The following is a 27,437-nucleotide window of genomic DNA, read 5'->3' on the forward strand; positions in this document are numbered from 1 at the left end:
TTCCCCAGGGGTGCAAAATATGAGGACAGCTCCTCAATTTCAGGAGTGTCTGACTCTAAATCCTCCCAGAGGGCCAAGAGTAGGAAGAGAACATGTAAGGTGAAGCATTTGGAGGAGCCCAAAGTCGATAGTGCATCTGAGATCGAACGTCTGGCTGCCATCTCCAAGAGTAACGTTGTACATGACGCAAAGACTTCGGAAGCCCATTGAGGAGGTGGTGAGGCTGCGGATGCACTCAGAATGTCTCCGGCCAGAATTACCATGGAAGGTGGCGGAAACACTGGCGTTAGACCCTTAGATGATTACCTTCATATCCAAAGCCTCCAGGGATCTTAGAAAAGGCATGGACCAAGCCTGGAAAGGTTGCCAGCAGAAAGTATTAGACATGGTGGGTCCCATCGCTAAGATCATGAAACTGGCAGAATGGGACAAGGATACTGGGTAGCCCGTAGACCCCGAGACCATAGCTAACTGGGACTAGAATGGTGGCTCCAGAGCATGGGAGCCTGTAACAGATGTGCCATTTTAAGCAACGCCCCAGAGCTCGTCATAGTCCAACGCCAGCAGAGCATGCTGGGGAGCCCGTTGCGGTCACCTGGAGACAGGTTGCCAATGGTCTCAGGAGGATCTGGCCCTCCACATCAATTGTTTAGTGCTACTTGCAGGCTCTTTTGTGATGAAAGCGTTTACCAAGGACAAGGCAGAGTTCCCCCCATCAACCTCGGAAATCTAAGCTTGGCTAATAACCCCCCAAGTTCATTCTCCAGCATCTACAGTACCAAAATCCCTACTGCTGTTGTGGGACTAACTGTCTAAACTGCCCCCTGGGGGAAGCTGGATGGATGCCTCAATATACGTGATCGCGTCTGACTGGTTTTCAGAAGTGTGCTCTACCACCATGTAGGAGGCGAAACTTAGCAGGAAATAGAATAGTGTACTGGATCTGCCCGGCTCAAAGAAGTTGTTTGACTGGATCATAGGACCGACATAGTACCTGGACGCTGTCTGCAAAGTCGGGCAGGGTATATGTGGATCTCACTGGTCTCTGTAGTTTAGTAATCTGGCAATTATTGTTCTGTGGGGTGCTCCCGGCTTGGGGCCCAAGACCCGTTGGGCCCGGTGAACCAAGAATTGAGCTGAAACTAGCTCATCCCCCCCAGCAACTGCCGCAGACGACCTTCAATAAACTGCTCGTTTGGGGCCTTCACAGCCTTTTTGGGCACCCTGACTATTTGTACGTCGGGATCTGGACTCCAAATCATTGCATTTCATCCTGATTGTCACAAAGTCCTTCTTCAAACCAGCTATGTCCCTGTTGCGTGATCGTGTCCTCAGCACTGCCAATCCTATTCTCCGCTTTAGTAATGCACCCACTCTTTTAGAGCATAGGGCACTGTTTGCCCCTATGTCATTGAGTTTCACATTAACAGCAGCAAAGCCATTCTGCAAGGTGGCCAGGAGAAGGTCAGCTGGATCCTCCTCGGCCTGCCTCGGACCCTCAACATCCCTCGCAGGAGTGTCAGAGCCCCCAGTCTGCACCGGGCCACTGGTGCATGTGTCCATCGGGCCTCTTCTCTTCTCTCCCCTCCCCCCCCCCCCCCAGCGCCCTTCGTCGTGGCTTTTAAACTGGAAGGCAGAGGTGACCAGGTCAGCCTTGGGGGTCCACGGATTATGGGTAGTTACCCTGTCGGTACACTCCAGTGCCCTCCGATCTCCACAGTCCGCAACCGGTAGCCCAGACCCACAGCCCTGCAGCTGAACCCTGCAATGACTGACAGTGTGGCTCCCCAGGTGATTGCAACCACAGGGCCCCCTATTGTCGCAGCCCCTCCCCCGAAATTAAGCAGTAGCACCTGCTGGTTGATCCCAGCATGCAGTTCAATTATAATGCAGGGGCCCCTCTTGGATCCATGTAATGTATGTGGGTTCTGGCTTCTGGGTCACTGCGTCCGGGGGCTTGCAGCTTGTGACGGAGGCCTCCGGATCAATTTGGCTTCACCACGTCTTGGCAGCCGGTGGTATAATATATTTTATTTATATCGTGCTCATACACAAGTGTTTCAGAATGCGACGAAGCAAAGTGAGGGGAACGGGAGAACAGAAATACGATCTTACTAGGCCCAGTGACGTTAAGAACGCGTAAGTGCATGGATAAAGGAAAAAGGGGGGAAAGTTGCGTGGAGGGGGTGAAGTGGAAAGTGCAGAACAGAGGTAGAACAGAATAAATAATATGTGGAATAAATAAATGCAGTGAGAATGTAATTCAGCCAGACCAGTGGCAAGTGCATGATTAGTCAGATAGGGTATATCTGATAAGTGCACAGGAAAAGTGGGGGGCTGTATGGGTACAGGTGGTGGCTAAGAGGCAGTGAGGCGATCACTGAAGGGGGCAACTGGAAAACAGTAGGGGAACTCGCACTGGGGCCCTAAGGCGCCATTCATAGGCCTGTGCTGAAGCGTGGTTGCATGGCTCCTCCTTTCCCGGCTGCAAAGCCACTGCTAAATTGAAGCCAGCTTGCGGGCTGTGCGAGACCCGCAGCGTGTCTCCTCCGCTTTGGCCAGTCACGGGTATCACAAATTCAGAGCTCTGATTTTCACAGCCAAACTTGCACGGCTGCCAGAGCAGGTGTAACGTCACCCCTCCCCTTCTTTCAGCGGCACTGCAGCGGCACAGTGAAGGATAATTTATCTTCAAGGATATCGCCGGGCGCACAATCAAGTGTCAATTTTCGTTGCTGCTCAGCTCCTCCAGGATGGACATTTCTGCAGTCCGGTACATCAACCACCTGTGGGGTGCAAGATCGCAGGTGCTGGTGGAGCTGACAAAAGACTTTTGGCACTGTTGCCTCGAGCGGAAGATCTATAGCAACAGAGTATCTCCTGGGAGTCCATAACGTAGTGGCGCACTGGAACTCTCCATACTGGAATGACTCCAGTGACTGGATACTACACAGAGAAGTGTTCACTCAGATAGCGTCCCTCTGAACGTCGACCTGTTTGCATCCAGGTGGAGCAAACAGTTACCAATGTTTGTCAGCTGCATACTGGACCCGGAAGCACAGGGGGCAGACGCGTTTCTTCAAGCATGGTCAGGCACAATGCACTATGCCTTTACCCCCTTCATGATGTTAGCCAAAGCCCTAGCAAATATCAGAAGAGAAGAAGCGGAAGCTGCTATAGTAGCCCCAAACTCAAAGTTGCAAGCATGGTTTCCAGTTCTTATGGAACATTTATTGGATTTCCCGCAAGTGCTTGCTCTCAGGGAGGATTTCCTATCGGACCCAGCAGGGAACGATCACCCTCTGACGAGGGCAGGGAAGCTGCCTCTGCTTGCATGCAAGGTATCTGGTGCAGATGGAGTGTTCCGGGCCTTTCGGGATAGCTGCAGAGTTTATCATTCAATCCTGGGCCCCGTCTGCACTAAAGTTATGAAGCAGCATGGGGGAGGTGGTGCCCATGGTGCAGCCAGCACAGACTTCATCCTGTTTCAGCCCCTATAGTGCAAGTGCTAAATTTTCTAGCTTTGCTTGCCAGTGGCGGTAAAGCCTTTAGAACGGTAGGAGTGTATAGGTCGACCATCTCTGCAGCAAAACAAAGAGGTGGGTTTCCCCTACTTCGCTGGCAGAGGGGAAGCAGCGACCATCTCTGCAGGGCAGGATCTGTTGGGTGGGGTTCCTATCGGGGAGCACCCGACGGTTGTGATGCTGATGCGCGGAGTTAAAGTGAACACACCGTCCGTCTCTAAATACGCACAGCTGTGGGTCATCGAGCCTGCCTTGCGTTTTCTTGTCAATTGGCCAGAAAACAGATTTTGTCAGTTCAACATCTTTCGGGGAAGCTGGCGATGCTGTACTGCCTGGCGTCCTGTAAAAGGGTGTCAGATGTAAAAGCACTCAAAGTGGATAGGAAGACTTGGACCAGAAGGGTGGACTTTCTCCATAGCAAAGAGGACTAACAGCCACTCAACAGTCGTTTCGAATCCCTATTTTGTAGATCAGCCTATGTTGGCCAACTGTATCAAAGATTACGAAGCGAGAACTGCTGAGGGTAGACCAGCATGATTGTCACAGTTGATCATCATGCATAGGAAGCCTTGCAAGGCGGTAGCAGCGGCAACAAAAGTCTGTTGGGTCGCTAGCGGGCATAGATGTTACTAGATCCAGAGCACATTTGGTTGGAGGGGCCATGGCTTCCAAAGCCTTCGGGCCGGGGCAAGTCCGCAGGACATATTAAAAGCGTCAGATTGGTCCAGTGACTCCACTTTTAAAAAGTTTTACTTCAAGCCGATAGCAAGTGTGGCAGCGGCTGTGGTCCGTAGATTTAAAACAGCATAATGCCCACTTCTGGTCTTGACGTAGAATGAAGACTACCCCTGCAGTAGGGCAGGGAGTCCCAATTCTATTAAAGAAGCGGAGGCGAGCATTATCCTTCCCAGCGATGCAAAGGTTTTGGGATCAATTGTGTATATCTGTTCTACATCACACCATCTTTTAATTCCGGGTTGCCTATTCCATTCTAACATAAGTGTGTTCTGAGCTGCCAATACATATCCCCTAATATCTGGGATACCTAGCCCACTTAACGGGTTTCTAGTAAGGACTTGTCTAGGAATCCTAGGCCTTTTCCTATTCCAAATAAAGGAAAATACTTTCTTCTGCAATCTTTTAACCATAATGGATGGAACACTAATAGGCAGAGCTTGAAACATGTATACAATTCTTGGGGTTAAAGTCATTTTAACCTCTGCAATTCTGGCAAAGCACAACAATTCTTGTAGACCCCAACCCTTGAGATGTTCAATTGTCCTTTTCCAAAGAGGAGGGGATATTAGCCTTGTATAACTCTATAATATGGTGTCAACTTCACACCCAGATGTTCTACCCCCTCCCGTTCACAGACTAGGATATTTCTACTCCATTTTCATACCTGTTATCGATTTTCATTAATGTTGAGCGCCTTAGATTTGGTATAATTAATGAAGAACCCTGAGGCTTCACCAAAATGGTGTAGCATCTCCCATCGCGCTTGGTAAAGATTTCCCCGTCTCTTCCAGAAACAGCAAAATATCTTCAACATATAGAGCGATCTTATCCATCGCCCCTACAACTGTATTATTCCCTCTAATCACACAAGCTAGCAGCTCCATTACCAAAGAGGAGCGCAGACAACCCTAATGTGTACCTCTCAATATGTTGAAAGGGTTTGGGTTCATCCCTGTTCCTCCAAAACCATCAAGAACCACATTGACTCCCTGGCCCTGGCTCTGGTCGACTTCTGCAACCACTCCTTCGCCACTGGAGTCTTCCCATCCCCCCTGAAGTACTCCCTTGTGCACCCTCTTCTTAGGAAGCCCTCTGCCGACCCGTCCTGCCCGGCTATCTATCGCCCAATCTCCATCACTCCTTTCCTGGGCAAACTCCTTGAAAAGCTGGCCATCTCCAAGCTTAATCTTCACACTGAATCCGTTGGTTGTCTTCATGATCATCAGTCTGGCTTCAGAGCTGCCAGAAGCACGGAAACTGCTCTCCTGAATATCCGTGAAGACCTGCTCTCCAATCTTGATTTCAACACCCACTGTCCTCATCTTACTGGAGCTCTCTTCTGCCTTTGACACGGTCAACCATGCCATCCTGCTCAACAGTCTCTGTGATAACCTGGGTATCACCGGTCAGGCCCTGGCGTGGCTTCTTTCCTCTCTGATCGACCCTCCCAGGTCCAACTTGGGTCCTTCCTCTCCTCTATCTCCATCTCCACATGTGGTGTTCCCCAGGGGTATAACCTCTCTCCCTGGCAGTTCAGCCAATACCTGGCACTTCTTGCTCACTGCATTGCCGCTCTCTGCCCCAACATTCAGTGCTATGCGGATGAGGCTCAGCTCATTTTCAGGCTACCTTCAGCCACCTCTTCTCCTTCGCTCATCTCTGACTGTCTGCTATCCAGGAGTAGTGTGCCACCAATGATCTCTGCCTTAATGCCAGTAAGACAGACTCTCCTCATCGGCACACCTGCTCCCTCTTTCCCTGTCGCTCTCTGGCCGGCCTCTCTTGGCCCTCTTCCTGCTCAGACCTGCGAGACTAAAAACCTTGGTCATCTTCGACTCTGCACACTGCTTCTCTCCTCCCATCTCTAAGAAATCACACTACAAGCTGCCCCTCCTCAGAAGTATTCTTCCTTTCCTCTCCTTCCCCCAGAAGCTCAGTCTCCAGAGCTCTGGTGCTCTCTAGGTTGGACTATTGCAACAGCCTCTTTCTAAATCTGCTTGCTTCTACTCACTGCCCTTTGCAACTCATCCAGAACAGGACTGCGAGACTTGTCCTTGGCCTCAAGCCAGGGATCGTATCTCTCCAGGGCTGAAATCTCTGTACTGGCTCCCAATGGCTGCGACAATTTAGTTCAAAACCCTCTGCATTGTCCACAAAGCCTTATGGGACCTAGGGCCTCAATACCTTCAACTCCTAAATATCTTCCTTCTCGAGCTCTTCGCTCATCCACCTCCAACTCCCTCAGGGTCAGTCGCTTCTCCAAGCAACAAGTTGGCAGTAGATCTTTCCCCGGCTGGCGCCTCCCTCTGGAACAGCCTCCCTGAAACTCGAGGAGAACCATCTCCGGTTTCGCAAGCACCTCAAAACCTTCCTCTTTGCTTCTGCTTTTTCTCCTCCTCTCCCCTGCTGAACTCCTGGCTGAGACTGAAACTGCACTGGTTACCTGGCCACCCTCTGATCTCGGGCCCAGGTCCCCTCCCCCGCCAGTTGCACACCTGCACTGCCTCCCTGGCACCCCCTGCATGTGGGGACTGTTTTCTGTATCCCTGCAGTCCCTTACCAGCACTTGACACCTGATGTCTGCACTTGCCCTTGCCACCAGCTGGCCGTACTTTTACTTGTTTTATTTATTTTATTTATCCCATGTACTGCACTGCCCCACCCCCTTCCCCCTGCACTTTCCCCTTCTCCTCCCCTACACTTGCACAATCTGAATGAAACCTTGTCTAGTAGGATTGGTGTCGGTCTTCGCTCTGTTCCCCCTCCCTTGCCACGTCGCGCCTTGAAACACTTGTGTATAGACGCGTTATAAATGCCATATTGTATTTTAGCGTACCATTCACATTAATTCTTGTGACTGGAATGTGGAAGTTTGCCAAAATATTTTTTTCAATGTGGACCCTAATTCAAATGCTTCCAGCGTATGCCGTAGATGCATCCAGTTCATAATATTGAATGCCTGACGAGCATCTAATGCCAGGACCAACATTTTCTGTCCCATTTGCTTGCCCCATTCAATCAGGTTAATTGCCCTCCTAATATTATCTTGCGTATTCCACTCCACTATGAAACCTGTTTGATCCGAGTGAATTATTTTGGGTAAGATCAACATCAATCTGAAAGATATCATTTTGCCGCATATTTTAGCATCTCATTAAGGAGAGAAATAGAGCGATAACTTACACATTCCACTAGGTCTTTACCAGGTTTAAGCTGTAGTGTCATAGTCAAAAGACCCACATCTTGATAAACCACCCCTTTTGGTGGAATTGCATTAAATAGTTAAATTATAGGTTGTACCAACCGTGGTTTAAAAATCTTATAATAACCATTCCATAAAAGCCGTCCGATCCTGGAGTTTTATTCCGAGGTAAGATATCAATATCCTGCCCAACTTCATCAGGGGATGTGGGACTATATAGGAGGACTATATAGGGAGTATCTGTTCTTCCATTGTCACCCTGGGAAGGCCTGCCCTTTGTATAAATTCGATTTTTCTTACCACGTTCTGTGTCTCCCCCTTCAATAACTGTGTATAATGTGCTTCGATAATTTCGAAATAATTTGCTTCCGTTTGTTGCGTCATACCCTTCCCATCTTTCAATTCTGGTATATAATTCTTCATCTTTTGTTTAGGTAACTTTGCAGCTAAAAAGAGATTCACCTTATTACCTTTTACATAGTAGGACTATATAGTTTGGAGTATCATTTCTGTCTGCCATGTGAGCCTCCAACTGATTACGAGCATTTGTCACTGCTCTCAATGCCTTTAGAGAACCTTTATATTTATGCACTCAGCTTCCTCCAATGTCTGTGCCATTTTCCTGATAAATTCCCCATAAACACAGCCTTACTCGCATCCCAAAACAATCCTCCAGTAAAGTAATTCTGAATCACCTCTTATTCATACATCCCACAAGACTGACTCATTGGAACGCCATCCTTTTCTCTTATTATCAAGAGGCCTATCAGCCTGTATCCGCTCAATAACCGGTGCATGATCTGAGAGGTCCCGAAGACCTATGTTTACCGACAAAACCATAATCGTATCATATCAATACTGGAATAACCCCTAGGCACCGCTGAGTTTAATCTTTGTCTTCCTGTTTCAATTAACTTAATTCCCAGAGAAGCCTAGCTAGTTCTTGTCTACATCTGTTGTCATTTGCCTACGGGGAGGGGGAGTGTTTTATAAATGTTTGGGTTAATCACGCAATTGAAGTCTCCCCCTATTACAACCTTTCCTTCACAAAGCCCTCTCTCTGCTTTCCAAGAAGCCCCTTAGGACTGGTCCTGTTATCATTTGGAGCATAAGATGAAACCAACTTGAATATCTGCCCCCCCCCCCCCATGAGACCCTTGAGAATTAAATATCGTGTGTGTGTGTGTGTGTGTGTGTGTGTGTGTGTGTGTGTGTGTTTTTTATTTTTTTATTCCCTTGGTGAATCCAATCCCTGTCACAAACAAGATCGCAACCCCTCTTTATAAGCCCACTAGTAGCATAATATTGAGGAAGATCTCATCCTCATCATCTTGTGGTAAAATGCGTTTCTTGTAAAAAGAAATAAAAATAGAAGCCTTCATGTCTATCAACCTCTGTAATAATGGAACCCCTCTTTGGAGGATAATTGAACCATGCACATTTAGGGTCACAAATCCCAAATCTCTTGTGGTCTTACTCATCCATAAATGCTGTAATGACTTGATTGCCATGCATATCTTCGTTACCTCAGTCACCATACATTAAAAATAAAAAGCAAAATATTGTAACAATTCTAATAACTGCTGTGACACATAACCAACCTAACTTTTTGGCACTGCCCACTCCTCGGAACTCTGTAATCATCCAAGGAATCTAGAGGTCAGTTTCTAGAGCCCAAGCCCTCCCTGCCACCACCTCCCTTCAACCATGTAAATTCTCTTCCATCCCTCTCACCCCCTTTCTAAGCAACCATTATCAACCTACAACCCACCTAAAATATCATATAACCCCAGACCCTCAATGGCAGTGTTATACTCAATTGAATCTCTTCAGATTGGACATTCCCCTTCACCTCAAGTAACATTTGGCAGACAATCTCCCTTTCCTCTCCCCCCTGGGGTATGGACGACCCCTCTTCCATCCACATTTTCTTTCCCTGTTTATTACAATCTCTGTCTGGGGATGAGTCCGGAGAAAGAGCCCCTCCACCCAAGAGTTCTGCAACTTCCTCTTCTTTAGAAATTTTATAGGACTTCTCCTCAAATTCGAAGATCATTTTACAAGAGAAGTGTGAGACACCTGAAGGTGTCTCACCCGCTAGTCCCTGGGTATCTGTCATCCAGGTGGCCAGGACACAGCCATCGCTTTTTGGATCCAGTTGCTGGGAGTAGACCAGTGCAAGAGTATCACCTGGTTGTGGGGTCTCCGGGGAGTGGGACACTGGATGGCGAGACGCTGTATCCCCTTCCCTTTAACACCCTTATCCCATCCTACCAGGTAGGATACTTAGGAACTTAAATCCCTCTGTCCCCTTCACAACACGAAAAACGTTCTCATGGACAGCTCGCTATGAGAGAAAACGGACTAACACCCGAGCCGTATACATGACATGTCCCAATACAATGGTCAGGCAAGGTCATGCAATTACTGACTGGGATTGCACGAAATTGTTTCTAAAATGCAGAATGCACGTTTGGAGTGCATTCGGCATAGTAGATTAGATCTAAGCCCATAATACCTAACACTGGTGCAGGGGTGTTCCGTGCACCTCCCAGTTCAGTATTATGGTGGGGGTTGCGGGTGTGTGCCCCGCATACATTATAGGCAATGCTGGGGACAAACAGCCAAAATCCCAAAATACTGAACTACAAAATGCGGGCTAGTAGGATTTTGTAATTCGATCTTTTGGGATACGATATTACAACTTACATCCTTACTATCACACAAACCTGACTTCCATACACTTCCCCCCACACGGATAAAAGGCGGAGCACGTTCTGAGCGAGGCAAAGTACAAGAGGAAGCAGCAGTTCCAAGATGGCAGTTTAATGCAAGGTGAAAGACGGCAAAATCGAAGGGGATCGAAAGGAAGGAAGTGCCCTTTTCGATGAGGAACTGTTACGTTTTCTATTCTCGAAGGTTCATGAAAGTAAGACCAGGAAACAAGGCTGAAGAATCCTGTTGTCGGAGGTACCCGGGGCTCTCCCGCGTCGATAGTCAAGGTGGGGAGAATCTCTCGCTGCCGTGGTACTGTCTTTGTCTCCTACAACAAAGCGGCGCCAGTGAAGTCAGCACAGCCGGTGAGTTGGGGATACTGATACCAAAGCGGTCTGTTGAAGCCAAGGTTGCAAGCAACAATATTGTATAGTGAACGTTGAAGCAAATATTGTATGAAGCGTAGGTGATGATCAACGTGAGTGAAATTGAACAGATGAGTGATTGAACTTTGAAGCCAAGAGACGATACCTTAGACCGAGTGGTCCAGCACTGTGTGTGCTCATTCGAAAGTCTCTGTAAGATATCCAACTGAGAGTGACAAAGAATTGTGAATCGAAGTGGTCCTGCAATGGTTCAAGAAAAATCCAGTGCACAATCGAAAGTCTTCAATGTTAATAGCGTAAGAAAAGTTGATAACAAAGTAAATGAAGTTGGCCCGAGCCTGGCAGAGGGAGATCAGCTAAGAGCTTTTGGTTAAAACAATTTAGAGTTAAAAGGTGAAACTGAAATTGGTCCAAGCCTGGCTTAGGGAGACTAATTGACCAGTGTGTTAAAGATCTGAGCCCGGCTGAGGGAGATCCGCCTCTGGCACATGGCATGCAGCCCGAGAAAATGGCTGCTGCGCCAGACAACATGGCTGCTCGTCTGATGCCACTCCTGGGAACAGAGCAGGCGGGTAAACAAGTTTCAAGGTGGGACTGGTGTCAACCAGGTATGTGGCCTACAGTGTATCCATCAGTGTATCCAGGGCAGGTTCCCCCTGAAACCCAGACCGAGTGTGCTCAGGCCCCAGCATCCCCCAGCCACTAGTCAGTGTCCCCTGCCTCCTCTTCTGCCTCCGAAGATAGGTTTTTCGAAAGGTTCTTGGGGCTGATGCAAACCCCCCAATGGGGACCATCCTAAGGGATGAAGTCGAGGACTTGCTCCCTCCGATCAACCCACCGGTGCCCATAGTCATTCCTCCCATGGCTCTGGCACCACAGGCCCCAGCGCAGCTCCCGCCTTCGAATCCGCCCCCAGTGCAGCCGGTTCTGAACCAGCCTCCGGTCTCCACACCGCAGCCTATGGCGCCCGTACCCCTTCCGTGGTGGACCAGCGTGACACCCAGGCAATACGGACGAGGAGGACCCTGACACGGTGTCTTCAGCGAAGGCCTTTTACGACAGGCTTGCGGTTTGGCAGAATATTTGGGACTTCCTCATCCCGAGGTAGAGCAGCCCAAGGAGGGGGTCTTGGCAGAGGTCCTCTCCCTAAGACCCCTACCAAGACGGATGTCCTGATGCAGAAAGATGTCGCTCTGGCCAAGAAGGGTTGGCTCAAGCCACACTCGGCCCAGCCTGTCAATCGGCACCTCGATGCCAAGAATAGACAGATGGAGGGGGATGCGGTCTTCCTATCAAGGCACCCCCAACCGCACTTTTCTGTGATCGCTGCAGTGTCACTCTACTGTAAGCCTTAATCGTCCTCGGCCACCTCATCCTCAGTGCTGTTAGGCAAGGAGGAGATGATCTTGGATGCATATGGGAAAAAGCTGTACTCCAATGCCTCTCTTCACCTGCATCAAGCCAACGCGGATGCCATACTTGCAGCGGCTAACCAGAGGTTGTGCTGGGAAGTTGCGGACTTCCTTCCAGAGCTCCTGACGCAGAGCCAGGAATGCTTTAAGGCGGGTCTAGGAGAAGCAAAGCTGGTAGCGCAGGACATCATGGAGTGCACAGTGGCCCACATCGACACCTCTTGCTGGGCCATCTGCATCGCCACGGACATGAGGACGGCCTGGCTTTCGGGCTACTAAGTTCAACCCTGACGTCCAGGATCGCATATTGGACCTTCCTTTTGAGGAGAGTGACTTCTCCCACACTACCACCGACGAGGATTTGGATAAGAAGAAGAGCTTGCAAACCCGGGAAGTCTATCTATTCTTACGAAGGCCACGGCCAAGGTGTACACCCAGCAGCATCAACGCTCCGATAAGGGACTGGCGTTTGGCAGGTTCCGGGGATACCTAGAACGGAGGTCAAGACAACCTGACTGCTCGCCGAGTCAGCACAGGTGCAAGCAACAAAAAGGGTGTGGGGTGCAAGGGCTTCTTACAGCCCCCCCCCCCCCTCAGTAGCAGCCTCAGAGAGAAAAAAAAGGCATGACACGTCCCTCCGGGTCCATGTGTCTCCAGTGGGGGGCAGGCTAGCCTCTCACGTGCATTTCTGGTGCCAGAACTTTGCAGACCCTTGGATCCTCTCAGTAGTGTTCACGGGGACAGTCTGCCTATAACTCCCCCCCCCCCCCTCCTCCTTCCTCCCCTCCCACGGATTGGTACGGCAACTCTATTGGCGGCGATCCGGGCGCTCGTCGAGAGCCAGGTAGTGGAAGAAGTACCATCCTCCCAGAGGATTAGGCTTCTATTCCAGGATTTTCGCCATACAAAAGAACAGGCTGGCCAAGATAGTTACGCCAGCACTCATTGTAGAGACACTAGACAAGGGAGATTGGATGTGCTCCCTGGATCTGAAGGATGTCTACCTACACGTCCCGATTTGGCAACCCCACCATTCTTTCCTACGCTTCAGGATCATGGGCCATCATTTTCAGTACAAGGTGCTACTGTTCGGCTTCAACTCAGCCCCCAGGGTATTTACCAAAATTATGAATGCAGTGGCAGCCCTCCTCAGGGCCCAGGGCCACCATGACTACCTGTACGACTGGCTCGTCAGGGCGAGATCCTTGGAGGCGGTTGTCCACACTTACTCTGCGCTTATGAGTACACTCCACGACCTCGGGTTTACCATCAACCTCAAGAAGTCTCAGTTGCAGGCCATGCAGTGTCTCACCTTCCTGGGCCTCATCTCAGATACAAGTTCCAAGAAGGTTTTTCCCCTGAGAGGACAAGATCATCAAGAGGGCCTCTACGAACTTCCTTACCAGACCTGTGACTTCAGCTTGGTGGTACCATCGTCTACTGGGTATCATGGCAGTGGGCCTCCTGGCAGTGCCACACACAAGGCTCTGGATGAGGAGAGTGCAGCTCGTCAGCATACTGCCTGCTCTCCACGTGGACCTGACGTGGTGGTCCAAGGACTGCAACCTGTGGAGAGGCAGACCATTCCGGCAGCCGGCTCTGCAGGTTATCATTACGACAGACTCCCCATCCCCCCCCCTCCCCCCCCGAGGGCTAGGGAGCCAATCTGGACAGCCACTGAATCTATGGGTTCTGGACCCAGCAGGAACAGGAATTGCATATCAACCGGCTGGAGCTCAGAGACATTTGGCTAGCCTTCAAGGCCTTCCTTCCGCTCATCGGGGGCAGGACGGTCCTGATCCAGACCAACAAGTCCACCAGCATGTACTATGTAAACAAGCCGGGGGGGGGGGGGGGGGAGTACCAGGTCCCCTCCGCTGTGCAACCTAGCAGTCAGCATGTGGGAAATGGGCCTTGGAAACATCTACCTTGGGGCCGTCCACCTCCCGGGGGAGACCAACTTGGAATCCGACATGCTCAGCAGGCTGGGAGCAGACAATTACGAGTGGCAATTGAAAGACCATGTGCTGCAAGTGGTATTCAACACATGGGGCCAGCCCCAGGTGGATCTATTTGCCCCCTGGAGGAACAAGAAGTGCCATCCATTCGCGTCTTGGCACGGACAAGGCCCCGGCTCCCTGGGCGACACCATGCAGATTCCATGGGAGGGCATGATAGCCTAGCTTTTCCGCCCACACCCCTGATCCCCCAGGGTACTCCGCAAGATAAAGGAGGCTTGTCACCTCAACATCATAGTGATAGTGCCCTGGTGGCTGGCAAGACCGTGGTTCTCTCAATTGCTCAGCCTCTTGGACAGACAACCCATTCACCTTCCTCTGGGCCCAGCACCTCTCCTGTCCCAGCAGGGGGGCAGAGTTCTCCACCCCACTCCTCAGAAGTTAGCCCTTGCAGCGTGGTTCCTGAGCAGATCACCCTCAAGCACCTTAGCCGATCTTGGGCTAACCTGAAGATCCTCAAGGGCGCTTAGGAGCAAGGCAACTAGGAGCCAATACAGGGGTAAATGGAACAGGTTCTGTTACTGGGCAGATGCTAAGGAGATTTACCCCTGACGTGCACACTGGACGATGTGCTCTTTCTCTGCACACCTTGCCCACTCAGGCGTACAGGTGGACACTTGTCGCAACTATCTGGCAGCCATAGGGGCCTACAGGAATTCTGGGGAGGAGGTCTTCTCCTCTTACAACCCAGTAGTGAAACATCTGGCAGACCTGTCTAGGCTTTACCCACCCCTCAAGAAGCCACACCCTGTGTGGGACATCAGTGTATCGTTGGGCGCCCTGGCGCACAAACCCTTTGAGCCAATGGTGTCTGTGGACAGAAGGTCACCATCAAGACAGCTCTGCTAGTAGGACTCGCCTCTGCTTGCGGAGTCAGCGAGATCCAGGCTCTGGTGGCTTCAGAACCCTATACCACTTTCCACAGGGATAAGGTAGTCCTGCAGACTCATCCGGCGTTCCTACCTAAGGTACCTTCCTCATTCCATCTAAACAAGGAAATAATCTTACCTACATTCTTCGTTGAGCCCAAGGACGAGGCTCCGAGTTCTGCACTGTCTGGATATCGGGCGCGCTCTAAAATTCTATCTGGATAGGACGAAGGGCTTCCGTAAATCGGACGCTCTGTCACCTTTTAGGGGTTCCTGGCCCGGTTATCGGGCATCCAAGGCTTCCATCGCAAGGTGGATGGTTGCGGCCATCAAAGAGGCCTATAAGGGGCAGTGCAAGCCGCCACCAGCCAACATGCATGCTCACGCCGTCAGGGCAAAGGCAACGGCCGTCTCATTCCAGCGACGGGTTCTGTGGCAGGTCATAAGCAGGGCAGCTATCTGACACCCCTTCAGCTTTCTGTAAACTTTACTGTTTGGACGCCGGCTCCAAGTCCGATGCGGCTTCTAAGGAACTTGTTTAAGGAGGGTCTCCTCTCCACCCTGGGGCTACATTCAGTTGTAATCGCCCATACACTATGGAGGAAAGGGGACGGGATGTAAGAGTAATTACAAGTTACTCACTGTAGTGACTAACATACTTAGTCCTAAATTCCCTTTCCTCCATACGCCCCACCATCCCCCCTAATAATACTGGTGTCATTAGGCAATTATGAATATTGTCGATTCGTCAATGGGGACTGTGGAGTGCTGCTGGTGGGCGTATTCAGGGGAGCACATGCTCCTAGGGACGCACCCCTGCGTGCCTCTAAATTTAAAGGGAAGAAGGTTTTTCTGGTGAAAAAGGTTGTGTCTCCCGTCCCTAGGAAGGGACACCCATACAGTATGGAGAAAAGGGGACTAGGACTAAGAGTATGTTAGTCACTACGGTGAGTAACTAGTAATTTATGGTGGTCCAGGAACGTGGTGTAAATCTGAAAGAAACATGATATCCCATTTCGTGAAAAACGATACTAGCCCCTTCACTGAATTTTGCACTACCTTTTTTGTATTTCCTCTAAAGCAAGCTATTAGAAAGTGGTCAAACCCCCCTTCATAAGCACTGCTTGAACTAGTGAGTGACCTATAGAACAAAGAGGCTTGGGTACCCCCAATCCTGACTCCCCGCTGGAACACGTGTGCTCATGGACAGATCCCTTGATTTTACTATGTCATGATGTGTCACACTTAATTTGACTGAGAGGTGCGGGGGAAGGGGGTTTGGGGGGAAAAAACGAAGCACCAGCATTTTCTACTACATCAAAAGTGGACATTGTCCAGTTATCTGTGGATAAATATATACCATGTGAGTGGGGGCGTATGACGCTGATCGGTTCTAAGGCCTTGTGCTAAACTGAGGGCCAATGAAAGCAGTGGCCATCCTTCCCGAGCACCCACGCCTCGTGAGGTGAGTGGGGGGTACTGTGGGGGTGCCCGCAACTGTGGTGGTCTGAGGGCTTCTTTGCTCTTGCTTAGAAGTGTGAGGCGTTGACGTACGAATCTGTGTCCACCGCCACGTGCCTTGTTCCTTCCCTTAACACCACCGTAGTTAGGGAAGGAAGAAAAGGTAGCATTGAACCTGGGCCCTGTCTGTGCTGCTTGAAATGGAAGGGGTGGGAGCTGGGGCAAAGGAGTGTATGGGTGTGGGCATTGGGCAGTCTGGCAGTGGGACACTACAGCTCGGTGGCAGTGTGCACAGTAACAGGCTCAAGGTTTGCCAAACCTCTACACACATAGAACAGAAAGGGGCAAGGGGGTGTAATGCAACATAAAACAACGGTATTCACAGGCGGTATTCACAGGCCACGCACAGTGCGGAGTAAAGCTAAAGACCAGTGGAGTAACTTTGCTGAAAATGTTGGGGGGGGGGGAGACATGACATCTGAAGAAAAGGTGCCCCATCCAAATGAATGGGGACAAAATAATGTGCCATGAAGTTGTGGGGGGGACATACATGCCTGTACCCCCCGCCCCTTAAAATTTACGCCCATGCTAAAGACCTGTGAGTAAGGAGCAAGCAGGGATTATGAGACACGAACAAACTTGTTTGTCTAACCCGCCATCCAGTGCTTAGGCAAACGCAGCTGCACGGCACACACAGAAACGTACCAGTAAAGGCGACGAGGCTCAGATGTCACTCACCTGTCATGGGCCACTCTTCCAGGTGCCCAGGTCGAGCTAGGGCATCTTCTGTCCCATGTACAGAGTTGTGCATTCCGCCATCGTGTCCACCTTGAGGGGAAGTAACGGAAGTGTCACAGGAATAGTTTGCCCGCCCCCATGCTTTCAAGAGCTAAGCAACCACTGAAAAGTTACAGAACTCTTGAAAGCACCACAAGACCCCGTGGCGTCTGCCGCAGTAGCAGCCCAGGAACTTAAAGAAGCCACCTATATTGAAATAACTGACGCAAAAATTGAAGTTTAGAGCTTCCGTTTTTGCTTCCTTTTTTTCAATATAGATTAGGTAGGGGTTGCAATGGCCAAGCCCGGGGTCGCAAGGGACATGCAAATTCAGTAGTAGTATGCCCAGTGATTCTTTTTGGGTTAAGCTACATGGGAATTTTTGCCTTTGTGCCTCTGGCCCTCAGTAGATGACCAGTAAACTAATACAGTAAGCACTTTGTTTTAGATATAGTATTATGGAAATGTATCTATTTTACCAAAATCCATTACATGAATCCATTCGGTAATCACTATTGTCTTTCCTTACTACATCACTTATCATTTTATGGTACCTCTGAGACCGAGTTGGCACAAAACAGTGTTTCATTAGATAATTCCTGCATTAGATGAGCGAAAGGTACATGCTTGTATAATGTTTGAGAAATGGCGGAGTTCCTCATATTTGGACTATAATGCCCATCTTCCACTCTGAAAAATAGTGTCTGCATATCTTCCAATGCATTTTCCAGTTTCCTAAAAAAATCAATTTTAATTGCCTTTTTTACATTTTAGGTAAAATTTATCCCGAGGAGATTACCCCTCTTCTTCCAGCCGTATCGGGTGACAAGATTATTGAGGACCAGAACTGCTATTTCTTTCAGATACTACTTAAGTATATGGTAATCCAGGTGAGTACGTTTTCAACTCTTAAGAACTGTATTCTTTCCCTGATGGTGTCTGATTTCACATCTGTTTGGCTTCACGCCCTGCCCTTTGGAATGTTTGTTTTAATTGGTTCTAACACCAAATCAAGATCTTTTTCATCATGATGGCAAGAGCCATCAAACCTGGTCACCCTTGAGATTAAACATTGTAAACCTGAGCATGTGAATATGGCACACATCGGCCCAGATAGTCCTGTTTTTCATGTCTGCATAAGTCCCAAATTATCATATAATAAATGCCTCCTTGCATATTGGGGACACTCTAAAGGTCATTGGTTACCTAAAACGATATACCACTAAGAATTAATTCAAACCAATGCATGTTTGAATCTGAAGAACTAATTTCTAGCACACTTCATTATTCAGAGCCCAGTATCTCAATTTAGACAAACCTGTGGATCAAATGAAAACCTTATTAAACTGTAGGCAACTAAAAGTCAATTGTCCCTGATACAAATAGATATAGCTGAAACAACTACAGATCTTTTACCTAAAAGCACACACTGATATAACCACATTTTTCTTTTCCAAACCAAGGGACATCCAAGTATCATTTCCAGTTCGACTTTAAACACAATGGAACTGGCAAATACATTCCCAACAAGCTAGTTGCAGTTTAACTACATTATTTGTGTCAATGTAAAGAACATTTTGGAAAAAATGTAATTCTATGAATTGCTGCTATTCCTGATCCCATGTTCACTTCTCTGAGAACCAACTATTCTTACCGCTATTGGATCACCTCTCTAAAGGCGGCCACATTACAGATTAAACTTAAAAAATGCAAAATCGCCAACAAAAAAAAAGAAATCTTGACCCCAATATTGTGACACAGAGCAAGTAACTGCATACCTGCCTTTCTTTGGGAAAACAAAATGAAGAAATACATGCAAATCCAATCTCACCAGTCATAATGTCTAAATCTGCATTCAGTGAGTGTTCTGACCTGGACACATCATAAATAGAGCAACCCTTGGCATCATTGATGATTTGAAAATATAGGAGGGCAATTTGTTGCAGTTCTCAAACTCTTATGCCATGCAACACTTTAAGCTCACAGACATTAAGACGGGACAGTCCTGGCATGATAGCCATCCACCTGTCCCAGCTCTTCCAGGTGGTGAAAATAGTGAGACCATGTTCAGCAACATGCACCACCTCTCTAGGGATGTACCTCATGAACACTCAACATATTGTAAGCCTGTTTAAGTGCTGTTGAGCCTCATGAACAGTTCTGAGGGGTATTTGTAGAGGTTCTGTCCTCTGGCAAGCCTTGGTGCCCTCATGACATTTAGGACCCCGCTCCTTAACTTTTCAAAGACTGTCATTGAACTTGAAAATTGCCACTGAAAATATTGCCCGTCTCTACCGGTCTTCAGACCCATAGTGCATCTTTCTCTGCATATTCTATGCCTTCCTTTGCCTGGGTGGCTTATTAGTATTTTTGATACTCCTACCTCTAATCCCCTTTCCTCCATCCTTGTGGGCGTCCCGAGCATGGGGATGGTACCGGAACCTTTGGCAGTGAATAAATGAGCGTCCCTGTTAATTTTAGTATAGTGTGCAGGGCCTCTGGCGCGGGAACGCCCCCCGAGGCCCTGCTCTCCGATGCCTCACCTCAGTCCTTTCTTCCGCATGGCCGCTCTAGGACCTGGCAGCCAGCGCAGAGCCCTTTTTTTTTTAGCTTTCCGCTTGCTCCCAGTTTGTTTTTTCAATTCTTATTCCACTTCCCTTCAGTGCCTTACCTCCGCAGCGCATGTCGGCCGCAGGAGGTTTCACAAGGTGTGCCTCTTGCGACTGCTCGTTCCTGGCATCGGACGCCCATGCACTCTGTCTTGAGTGTTTGGGGGCCGACCACTGCTGGGACTCATGTGTTGCCCACAGCGCTCTGTCACAGGGATTTGAAGAATCGGTTGTCGCGGTGGGGGTAGATCTTCCACACTTCTCCCCCTCTCCACCTTAAGGACTTTGTACCTCTCATCAAGACAAGGTAGGACCTCTGTTCAGCACGGCTCCACAGCACAGAGTCTCCTTCCCACGGATCAGGGTTCCTCGCATTCAGATTCCAGCAGGCCCAAGGCCTCTAAGGATACCGGATTCCAAGCCGAGGGACCCAGGGCTCTTCTGGGGCATTCCGGGCACAGATGTGAGGCCTTTCAGGCTACCGGCTCCCAAGCTGTGAGGGGTCCAGGGACCCTACCAGGCTGTCATTGGACGGATGATTAGTCTCATCCTCTTCTACTCCAGGGGTTAAGAGATCTTTGAGTGCCACATCCAAGAGTTGTTGCTTGGCTCGATCCAGCACAGCTACTGCCACAGGTGCTGAGGGCTCCCAGCATACCGGAATTTGCTCCGAGTTTGTCATCCAGGGCGTTTTGACTACCGGCTATCCGGCTGAGGGCTCAGCACCTACCAGATGCCTCTCTGAGGTCGACGACTCTGCTTCGATTGCAAGACCCAAACTGTATCCTCTTGTGTCTGAGGCCTCCCTTGGTTTAAGGCCTTCGCGCCCTCCCACCAGGGGCGTAGTGCAAGGCTTCAAAATGGCAGAGCTGCACATGGCAGAGCTGCCAGGTAGGTACCCATCTTGGATCCGGCTTAAGGCCCACCAGTGCTTTCGCCCATCAAGTGGGTTCTGCAGGACGATTCCAGCCCCCTTATGTATGGAAGCAGCCGCGGATCCTACGGTGCAGGATTTTGGTCCCCACAGGGGTACTTTTACTCATCACATCCCTACAGTTACACGCACCAGGCGCCTCAGCACTTTGACCAGGAGCGAAGGCCAGTGCCTCGGAGCGCAGGATTCCTAGGGACCCGATTGCTAGTGAGGACCGCTTCTTTAGACACTTCCTCATGAGTTCCCCTCAGATGAAGGGGTTCCTGAAGGACATTGTGAAAGAGGTTATCTCCCAATTGGCGCCACCTCTACCCCCTCTCCTGGGGACTCCTCCCATTCTTCCGACGCTTCCAGTGCCAGTCCCTCCTCTGGTTCAGGCCCTACCGGTCATGCTGACCCCTCCGCCTGTACCACCGCCTCCCCGTCAACAGCCGTTGGACCTGTCTGCAGCTCCGGACCTGGGGGCGAGCCGGCACTTGTATCCCAGGGCTTGGATTGTCCCCGGTATGTGTAAAGGGAGGGGGAGTGGCGTTGATGACGCCCATAATGAGCACTCGGCATCAATTAAGATCTTTCATGACCGCCTTCTGGACCTAGTGGAGTTCATGGGGGGGCAGGCGAAGTCTGGTGTGCTATCAGAAGTCTTGGGGAAACGCACCATTATCCGGTCTGGCCTCCCCCTACAGAAGGATGTCCTGCATGTGGCGCAAAATCTGTGAGTAGCCCAGGGCCAATGCCCAGATTAACAAGTAGTTGGACAGCAGGTTTAGGCTGATTGACAGGGAGCCAATCCTCCTTTCCTCTCACCTGCTGCCACATTCCTCTGTGGTGGCTGCAGCCTTGTTGTATTCGAAACCATAGTCTTCGTCTACCTCCATTGGAGCCACCTCCAGTTGCCTCTCCAAGGAGGACAAATTCCTTCGGAAAGCACTGTTACTTCATCTCAGGACTGCATCTGCGGCAAGCCAATGCGGAAGCCCTCTTGGCTGTGTCTTACCAGAAGCTGTGGCAGGAGCGCAGGAAATTTCAGCCCGACCACCCTTCGGACAAGCAAGCCTTCTTCAAGGCCAGTCTGGCAGATGCCTGGGCCATTGCGCAAGGACCTCATGTAGTCATCGGTTTCCCACATCGACACAGCCAGCAGAGGGCTTGCCTTGGGGATCGAGATGAGACGGTGTAGATGTATGCCATAAAGTTGTCATCTGAAATGCAGGAGCGGATCCTGATCTGCCCTTTAAAGGTGTGGACCTTTTTCATTCTTCGACCGATGGCGAGTTGAAGAAGAAAATCTCCACTCAAACTGTCAAGTCCTTTGCCATCTTGACAAAACCAGGTCAGAAATCCTTCCCTCAAGGGGGCGCCGTTGAGCAGCCACAAGATGGCCGCAACTCTGAGTTAGCTGCCGCCGAATTAGCATTTAAACCAGCTCTCTGGAAACATTGACATGAACTAAATTTTATAATCCAGCTTTGGAGGTACCCTACCACAACCTGTTCAGGTGCAGCATCAAAACTCCCTGGAACTCCCAAGTTCTGATTAATACAACTTGTGGTGGCCTATGCAGGCCGTGTTTGGAGAGGGCTGGTGCTCCAGTAGAACCATCGGCTGCAGGGAAACCCGGAACAACATGCAGCGCCGATGATCTATCCTCAACGAGTGTCTGGAAAAGTGTGGGTGCACACCTGTTTTGTCCCCAGCGTGACGGGTCTCGCGACAAGACACCTTGTAAGCTGTGAGGTCTCTGGCGGAAAACCGCGGCATTGAGAAGACACACATGCTCAACCGTCACAAGGAAAGGCAGAGAAGACTTGGGCATTGGACTGTCACTGGATGCTTCCTCGTTCAGGAATAACCCTAAGGTACGGAACGGGCAGGGTGTGGGATGTGTGGAAAACCACTGACCCTGAGCCGCCCCCACCAGAGGTTGGCCTCGTTGCTGGACTGTCTGAATTTTTAATATGGAGCACGCACGGATGCATATATTGATCCCTACACATAAGAATGGGCTGTGTCAAGGGGGGGAAGCAGCGGCATGGCACACCATGGTAGACACTGAGATTTGTCCACCGGGCCCTCATTCTCCTGTTCTGTGACCCAGAGACACTCCCTTATAACTAAGTGTGGAATACCGCTGGACAACAGGGTTCAAGATGCATGAGGGCCTTGCTGGGGCCCGGTCGGAGACTACTCAAAAACCCCATTTTGGTTTACGCATCCCCTGTTGGCAAACATTCACTTATGGATTTCATGCTCATGTTTCTACCATTTCAGATGACAACTGGGACATCATTCAGCAGGCCAAGAGGCCCTAGCCATGGTCCCAGTGTAAGTAAATGGACTAGGTTCTGCCATTGTGCTCATGACAAGGGTCTGGACTCTGTCACCTGTCTGCTGGATGACTTGCTGGCTTTTTCAGCACACCTGGCTCATTTTGAAGGTTATCTGGACTATCCATCGAAATTAGATTAACCCTTTAAGTGCCATGGGTATTCCCCCCCCCCCCCCCCAGTGCCAAGGCCTTTTTTGGTGATTTCGTTATGTGGCCATTCAATGTTTTGTAACTTTTTTGTTACATGAGATATCTCGGCCAAATTTGCCTCCTTTTTTCCCACATGTTGGCAGTCGTAACGCCACCCAGGAATCCAAGGTTGCTGTAGGGGGGTGAGTGAAACTCAGCAAAAAAGGGCGAAAATGTTGGGTCTTTTCAAAAAATGGCAATAAAATGATGTACAAAGAAGCCTCTGGTTTTTTCCTTGTAAGAGCTAGGAATAAATGGTTTGCTGTGCTGAATTCCCCAATTTCCTGGCTTTCAAGAACAGGTTGAGTGGAAACGAAAAAAATATATTTTTGTGGTTATCAACTGTTTTGTGAGAAGTAGGCGTTTTTGGCCATTTTTGCCAATTGGACATGCATGGATGCAATGGAAGAAAAGGATATGAAAGCCGAATTGGAGGACAGAAAGGCATATATTTCTGAAACTTAGACAAAATTCCAAGTTCATGAAGGGGTGATTTGCGTAGGTCAGGCAACAACTAGGCAGGGGAAAATGCCATAGATTGGGGGAAAAGCGGGAAAATGACCGAAATAAAAGGTATGTGTTGGACGTGGTTGGCTTGGTACGGCAATGGCTTCTATGAATTTTGAGAAAAGCAATGCTCCGCTACATTCCCCCGACTCTTGCAGTTAGGAAAGCACACATTTTTTGTAATTTTACAAAACAAGCAATACCACAAGCCAAACACTGAGCCATGGTACACAGGAGTTTTATGCTCACAGCCTGAACAGACGCACTTAGCATGTGTAAATCGGGAAATCCAATGTGGTGAGAAACGGCAAGCATACTTTTTTGAAAGAGCATAGGCAGACCTTTTCAAGGGTAGGTGACTTGTGCAGGTTACAAAAGTGTATTGTGCCTAAAGCAGCAACTAAATGTAGGTCACATTTGCCAAATGAAAGGGTTGTGTGACAAAGGGCACCAGCAAATGGGTCAAAACGTTATGAAAACCACACAAATACAACAAATGTTATACCTTCCTGCGTTCCCACAGGTGTCGCGATGAAAATGGTACCTCACATGTGTGGGTGCAACTACCAGGGGCGGAAAAGGGTAACTCACTGGTAACCCAAAGCCTTTTGCCACTGCCCATTTTGTTCATGTGGGCAACCTTAAGATTTGGGCCTAGGGTGTCGAAGCCAGCAAGGGAAACGGGGAACCCCATGCATTTCCCAAAAGAGGGCACCTGTGGGAATCCAGAGGTCTGACTTGTGCAAATCGACCCAGAATTTATTACCCAGAACCCCTGGCAAAGACCCACATGGGAGAAGGGTGCCTAAGGCCAGGGATATTACAGCCGACTTTGCTGGAGCCCTGGCTGCCCTGCGTTACAGCTTCTCCCCACCAAGGAGTCTCGGCAGTGTGCCAATACCTCCCCGAAGGGAAAAGCTGTAATGCAGCCCAGCTGCAACTCCAGGACAGTTGGAGGTGATCTGCCCAGATGGGCCATTCCCACCCACACCACCAACAATCCAGCCCCCGTCTCACCCACCCCACTGGCAGTGGGCCCTAACCATAGAATAATAAAAAACAGTACTCCCATAACGTTGCAGCTGATCGGGTAGAAAAAGCTGTAAACAAAACAAAAAACATGTTACCTACGGTCACACCAGCAAAATGTAGCCCTCCGCAGGGGCAGATAAGGGGGGGGGCTGTCCTGCTCTCCTCCCTGGGCTCAGGCATCCGTTCCTAGGAGCAGATATCTGGTCCCAGGGAGGGCTACATGACATGCCACACACACTCCATTGCGGGTGGGGGGAGGGGGTCAACGCCCCATCCCATTAGAAAATTCCCCGATGCTTTGGGGTGCCCCACAGCCCCCCTAAAAAGCGTTTCACCATTTTCACTTTTTTGCTTTGGTCACCCAACTCCCCTTGGTGCAGAGAGGCACATTGATGTGCCAATCTGGCCCCGGGGTGCCCAAACCTTACTGCCCCACCCACTGGGGTGCCTGTCGCACCATTTTTGGGGGCCCTCTCCCCACTCACCCCATATGGGTGGCAGGGGCACCTCATGCAGGCCTCCCTGGGCCTCCTACAAATGGCTGCGTGAGGTACACCCTGCCCTCCATTTGGGGTGGGGGGAGAGGGCCCCCATAAAACGGTGAGACAGGCCCCCCAGTGGGTGGGGCAGTAAGGTTTGGGCACCCGGCGCCAGATTGGCACACCAATGTGCCCCTCAATGCCAAGGCAGGTATAGTAAACAAAGAAAAAAATTCAAAATGGCAGGCTGCCCTTTAGCGGGGGCGGAGGGGCCCCCTACACCGCTGTGGAATTTTCTAATGTGAAGGGGGGTGCATCTCTCCACTCCCACCCCAATTGGAGGGGCGTCCCATCTCATGTAGCCCTCCGCAGGGGCAGATAAGGGGGGGGGGCTGTCCTGCACTCCTCCCTGGGCTCAGGCGTCCGTTCCTAGGAGCATATATCTGGTCCCAGGGAGGGCTGCATGACATGGCACCCACTCCATTGCGGGTTGGGGGTCAACACCCCATCCCATTAAAAAATTCCCTGACCCTTTGGGGTGCCCCACAGCCCCCCCTAAAAAGCGTTCCACCATTTTCACTTTTGTCCTTTGGTAACCAAACTCCCTTTGGTGCAGAGAGGCACATTGATGTGCCAATCTGGCCCTGGGGTGCCCAACCCTTACTGCCCCATCCACTGGGGGGCCTGTCCCACCATTTTTGGAAGCCCTCTCACCCCTCACCCCAAATGGGTGGCAGGGGCACCTCATGCAGGCCTCCCTGGGCCTCCTACAAATGGCTGCGTGAGAAACACCCCCCTCCATTTGGGGTGGGGGGGGAGAGGGCCCCCAAAAATGGTGGGACATGCCCCCCAGTGGGTGGGGCAGTAGGGTTTGGGCACCCCGGTGCCAGATTGGCACAACAGTGTGCCCCTCTGCACCAAGGCAAGTTTCGTAAACAAAGAAAAAAATGGAAAAGGTACACTACACTTTAGGGCGGGCTGAAGGGCACCCTAAACCGCCAGGTAGTTTTCTAATGTGATGGGGGGGGGGGCTGACCCTCTACCCCCCCCACACCAAATGCAGGGGGGGGCATCTCATGCAGCCCTCCCTGGGGTCAGATGCCCCTTCCTAGGAGCAGATATCTGCCCCCAGGGCGGGCTACAAGGGGTGCCCCCATTTCCCCTTGGGGTGAGGGGGAGAGGGCCACCCCCCTTTTCTGTAAAATAAATCCCTGGTGGCCCCCCAAATCCCACCCAAAATTCCCTTTTTGTTTTCATTTTTTATTTAATTTTTTGCCCCCTTCCCTGGGGGCAGATGATCAGCCATCCTTTGGGGGCCCTGCACACTAATTCCTGGTGGCATTCCCCCCTTCCCCCACCCCCCAAGGCGGGGCCACCTCGTGTACTCCTGCCTGGGGGCATAAATCTGCCCCCAGGGAGGGTTACAAGGGGTGGCCCCACCTTTCCACTTGGTGTGGGAGGGGGAGGGCCACCACCATTACATGGGGGCAAAAAAATCCCAGGCCCCCATCCCTGTACTAATTATTTATTTTTGCCCCTTCCCTGGGGGCAGGAGATCAGCCATCTGCCCCCAGGGTTGTGCACATATGTGCCCCATGCTTTGGGGGACGGGGGGGAGAGGGCAGCTTACTGTAAGCAGCCCCCCCACGTCACAAACTTCTCCCTTGTGGTCCAGTGGGTTGCTGGTCACGGTTCGAGCGCTTTGCGTTGATCCGTGACCAGCAATGCGTCATATACATGGTGTCATTGGAAAGGGGAGAATCTCCCCTTTCCAAGGACACCACGTTTTCCTATATCCGTGGTGGTCTAGTGGGCCCCAGGGCCCCAAACCCCCTCCCCCTTCCCTCGATTTTTTAAATATTTTTTTTATTTTTCATTTTCACCCCTGGGAGCAGTGATCATCTGCCCCAGGGGTCTCCAGCGCTGTGGCCCCATGCTTTGGGGTCACGGGGGGGAAAGGGGCCGCTTGCCTAGTAAGCAGCCCCCCGCGTCACAAACGGATCTCTATTGATCCAGTGACATTGCTGCCCAAGGATCGCGCGCTCTGCGCCCGATCCGTGAGCAGCAATGCCACACAATGGGTATCGTTGGAAAGGGGAGAATCTCCCCTTTCCAACGATGCCCACCTCGATCTCCGGCTTGAAATACAGCCAGAGATCGAGGCTGACAAAGAGCACTCACCTTCTTTATTCACCGCAGCAGCCGCAAATGGCTGCTGCAGTGCTTTTACTTTCAGTTTCATGCCGACGTGCTTTA

General features: G+C 50.4%; 1 protein-coding gene across 4 annotated transcripts in view; it reads left to right on the top strand.

Moving 5' to 3' along the window:
• Positions 1–27,437, top strand: part of RALGAPA2 (Ral GTPase activating protein catalytic subunit alpha 2) — a 3,672,963-nt gene that overhangs the window by 509,156 nt on the left and 3,136,370 nt on the right. For all 4 annotated transcript variants that reach the window (XM_069608069.1, XM_069608071.1, XM_069608070.1 and 1 more), the window contains exon 7: positions 17,877–17,992. In XM_069608069.1, coding sequence (XP_069464170.1) covers positions 17,877–17,992 — 116 coding nt within the window. The remainder of the gene's footprint in view (positions 1–17,876; positions 17,993–27,437) is intronic.

The sequence above is a fragment of the Ambystoma mexicanum genome, chromosome 4q, assembly GCF_040938575.1.
Source record: "Ambystoma mexicanum isolate Mex_15411 chromosome 4q, UKY_AmexF1_1, whole genome shotgun sequence".
Lineage (NCBI taxonomy): Eukaryota > Metazoa > Chordata > Amphibia > Caudata > Ambystomatidae > Ambystoma > Ambystoma mexicanum.